Source organism: Belonocnema kinseyi, chromosome 6 (assembly GCF_010883055.1).
Source record: "Belonocnema kinseyi isolate 2016_QV_RU_SX_M_011 chromosome 6, B_treatae_v1, whole genome shotgun sequence".
Taxonomy (NCBI): domain Eukaryota; kingdom Metazoa; phylum Arthropoda; class Insecta; order Hymenoptera; family Cynipidae; genus Belonocnema; species Belonocnema kinseyi.
Window position 1 is genome coordinate 33,021,616 of NC_046662.1, and position 4,557 is coordinate 33,026,172.

At 26.9% G+C, this 4,557-nt stretch overlaps 1 protein-coding gene across 1 annotated transcript; it reads right to left on the reverse strand.

Annotated features, from left to right (window-relative positions):
• Positions 1-386: 386 nt before the first annotated feature.
• On the reverse strand, positions 387-4,244 carry LOC117174412 (NADH dehydrogenase [ubiquinone] 1 beta subcomplex subunit 3). The gene is made up of 2 exons (XM_033363516.1): positions 4,184-4,244; positions 387-807 (listed from the first exon to the last, which is right to left on the reverse strand). Exon 2 carries the CDS (start codon positions 802-804, stop codon positions 505-507), a length of 300 nt encoding a protein of 99 aa, XP_033219407.1. The 5' UTR covers positions 805-807; positions 4,184-4,244; the 3' UTR covers positions 387-504.
• Positions 4,245-4,557: the final 313 nt, after the last annotated feature.

Sequence of the window (4,557 nt, forward strand, 5' to 3'; positions counted from 1 at the left end):
CTTGAAATCTTGTAAAATCCATTTGAAAAATAGAGACTCTCTCGGAAATTCTACCAGATAATTTCATCCAAACTCTTGAAATATTTTTAAATCACTTGAAAACTCGTGTAATCCTTTGGAATCGCTTGAAAGAGCCTAAAACTTTTGTAAACCCTCGAAATTTTTAGAGATGTCATGAAATACCTAAAAAGTTCTGGAAATCTTCTTAAATTTGGGTAAATTGTGTAATTCTTTGAAATACTTTGTAGTCCTTTAACATACTTAAAACGTTTTTGAAGTATTTCAAAACATTTTTAAATGTTTAATCGCCTCACTTGTTTAGTCGACAATGTGGGATATTTTCATTAAAATATGAGTTAGCTCAAACAATGAAAAAGAATATTGTATATGTTTTCACGATCTTTTAATCTTTAATAAACTCGCTTTCCTTTTTGAACTACTCCCTTTATATATTATACACTAACTTTCTCGATTCTTAGAAGAAAATTAAAATTTAGGCGTAAATTAATGGTGACCACCTCCGTAATTGATACCCAGAGCTTTTTCGGCCGCTATCGTGATAATGAAAGCTGGAATTGCGACTCTCCATCCTCGGAAAAGGCAGTTGAGGCCACGAGAGAGTTGGGTCCCATATCCTTTGTGGTATCGCCAAACTTCGTTGCGTGCCCAAGGATCCTTCAATCCTAATTTGGCTAATTTTTCCTGCATTTTTTTTAACTCGGGTACATCTTCCCATTTGTATATTTCGTGACTAGGCACCTTGTAGGGAGGCCCGTGTCCATGTCCGTGCCCGTCGCCTCCCATGATCTATAAAATTGTATATTACGTTTAATTCATATTTTAACCCATTAAGTACAAAAACGAAGAAATCTCTCTCTTACGTTTGAGCTTGAATAATTTTATTAAAAAGGCAAAGAATTTATTGTAAAATACTCTTTTCTACTATTTTCGCGTATGCCCTAAACGATGCAATGCTTTAAAAAACGTACAATATTGATTTTCAATTAATAATTAACAAATTAAAAAAAAATATTTATTTAAGCAATTTTTTCAATAAAAAATAGAGGGGGGAGGCATTTTTTTACGGTCTCAAATATGCACAAAAGTGCATACAAAAGTGAAAAAGTCATAAATGAGAGTTACGCAGTCATATAAGCGCGAAAGGATATAAGTGAGAGAGGATATAACCGCGGTTCCGCTGTACTTCAATTATTATCCTTCAACTTCAGTGTTACACAGCAGAGTCATGTAAAATTGTATATCAGTAAACATTAACTTTAGGAAAATAATATCAGTAAATCACTCAATCGTTGGAAAAAAATAATATTTTACTCACTGCATTAGATTTTGGCGTGAATATGACGTAAAATAGCAATAAAATGATTTTTTATAATATTAATATCATGATTTTACCTATTTAACACTAAATATTTTTATTTTGTTTAAAAATAAACTATTCAAATACCTTTTACTGCAATAATGAAATTTTTATATGATTTGAGCGAAAAAATCACCAAAAATATCGATAAAACGAAATTTTAAATTTCCGTTTTTGGCCGCCACTTTGTTTTAAAAAATCGTAGATAAAAAAACTCAACGGATTTAAAAAGTTCAGAAATGTTGTGCTCATTTGCAACCGTAAAAAAATCCTTCTCCATCCAATTTTTTATCGGAAAAAAATTGCTTAAAAAGATTTTTTTTTAAATTTGTTAATTATTAATTGAAAATCAATAGTTTTCGTTTTTTAAATAATTGCATCGTTTAGGGCATATCGGAAAATAGTAGAAAAGAGTATTTTACAATAAATTCTTTGCCTTTTTAATAAAATTATTCAAGCTCAAAAGTAACGGAAATTTCTTCACTTTGGACTTAATGGGTCGCAATGTGTGCTCAAATCCTGGAAAAAATGCACAGACTATTCCAGATGATTTCCTTGGTATATCTCAAGATTTTTTCAGGTATAATTAATTATCCATAGTACGGAGCATTCAAGTATTTCGAATTTTTTTTAATCGACTAAAAATGTGTATACAATTCCGCGATTTTATTATAAATAATGCTTGTTTCTGTCCTTGTAAATATCTAAGTCTGTAAAAATAGTACTAAATACAGGGTGGCCGTTTTAATCAATTAAAAAAATTTGCGGTAATTTTTTTGGTTCGCAAATATTTCCCACGGTGAATGAAATTGAAAAATTTGAGCTCTATAGTTAAACATTTTTTCATTTGAAATAATAAAAGCTGAGCTGCAAATCAAAGAACTCAACGTGGACCTCTTCAATTTTAAACTTTTACAATTAAAGTTTAAAAGTTTTTTAAACCCAAATTTTTGTATTCAAATGCTCAATAATTTACATGTATAAAATGGAAGCTACTAACAATTTTCAACTGAACAATTTAAAATTAAATACAGTTAAACCACCAAATTAAATATTTTATACTTTTATAAGTTGTACAGGTCAAAGATTCAGATTCAATTCCAAACTTTTAATGCTCCAAATTAAAGAATTAATCAATAAATTACATTTTTTTCAAAATTATATAATTTTAACCTGCAAACATTAAAAGAAGAACAATTATATTTTGTTCATAAACATAACACATCTTAAATTACAAGATAAATTATTTTAATTTTAAATAGATTGAAAATCCTTAAAATGCTTCAAAATCATGTTTTACGTTTTTTCAAATTTTATATTATTTTTTTTTTTAAATTGTTCGAATTTTTCCTAAATTTTATTTTAAAATTCTGCCAAATTAAAATAATGTCTCTTCTAATCTTACAAATTCATTTTTGACAATTTTTTAAATCTTTCTGAACATTCTCTTAAAATTAATTTAAAAAATAAAAAATAATTTTCATAGGAACATTAGGAAATGTTTTTAATAATTTGAAGTCTTTCACAATTCTTAAACAACTTGTAAATTTCTTGTTCAACATCTGCAAAAATCTGTATTTGGTTTTAAATTAGGCCGTGGGCTATTTGTCTAGAAATTTCGGTACGAATAGCAGGGTTTTGTCGGTACACGTAGACACTTAGTTTCAATTATTTGAAATCGTTCCAAATTTGTAGTTAATTTCGAATCTTTTCAGAACTTCTAAGTAATAAGTAATTGTTATTTTTCTTAATCAAGAAATTTCAAATCGAATGGTTTGAAAATGAAATATTTTAGACTGAAAAAATATTTGAAATTTAATAAAAGCCTTTATTTATGAATATATTATTTCGAAGTTATTTAAAAATTGAGATGCAGATAAAGTTTCAATTTTCAAATAAAAAAGACCTATTTCCAACAAAAAATGGAATAATTACATGTTCAATTTAAAAAAATTGTAAAAAAAAACAGAAAAAGAATTGTCAAAAAAATTATCAAATTTAGCAGACAAATAATTGAATTTGAAACTTAAAGCGATCAATTTTAACCCCAAAATGTAATAATGAACAAATTTGCAGCGGAAAATAAATTTTTAATAAAGTGGTTCAACATTCAACTAAGCAGTTACATTTTCATTCAAGAAGATTCATTTTCTGCTAATAAAGAACAATTCACAACGAAATGTACATGAATTTTAAACCAAGTAAATGAATTTTCTACAAAACATTAAAGAATTACAAAATTCTGCTGTACTTAAAATCATATTAGCTTTTGTTAGTTAGTTGATTATGATAAAAAAATAAAAAAAAACGTAAGACATTCTATTACTCAGTAAAATAGTTTTCATTAACAAATAAAAAAATTGATGCATTCTCTCAGAAAAAGGCTATTCGAGTAAAGAAATACTTTTCTATAAACGTTTAATTCTGCTTTTATTTGCCAATTTGTTGAATAATTAGTGAAAAAAAGATAGGGTCCATAAGAAAAACAATATAAATAATTGTGAGTAAAGAGGTAAGCAACCAAGTATTATTAATAAAATTAAAGAACAGTGAGCCCCTAACTAGCTTCAATGACCTTTCGATAAATTATTATACATATGTCCATTCCTTATTGCAAATAATCTCTTTTATATGCGTAAAATGGTATAAATTACATAATCTAACCTATAAAATGCACATATTCTTTAACACAAGATTTTCAGCTTGGATCACAAAATGTGATTAGATTTAATTAAAAATTATTGAACAAACGAGATGTTTGTTATGGTGTTTTTTTTTTTTACGAAAATGTATGAATTAACTTACCAAATCAATAAACAATGGGAAATTTGACAAACTCGGCAAACCTCATACAAACACTAAGGCTGGCACACATATATCATGCGCGCGCAGGTAGTCTGTCTGCTATCATAAGCGCACGTAATTTCAAACTTTATAAGATTCTGAATTTGAAAATTTTAATTGTATTCAAACTCATTATTTAATTTAAAAAATTAGCCTAGAAGATATTTCAAAGCAATTTTTGGAAATAATTTTTCTTAATGTCTGTTAGACGTTTCTTATAAGAAAACTTTAAGTAAAGTAGGTAAACAAAATAATTGAAATAAAAATTCGAAGTAGGATAATATTTTTATTCATACATATTGTCCTAAAAAATGAATTCTCAACGAATAGTCTAA

Coding starts and splice junctions, on each gene's coding strand:
- LOC117174412 (XM_033363516.1), bottom strand. CDS start 804: ATGGGAGGCGACGGGCACGGACATGGACACGGGCCTCCCTACAAGGTG.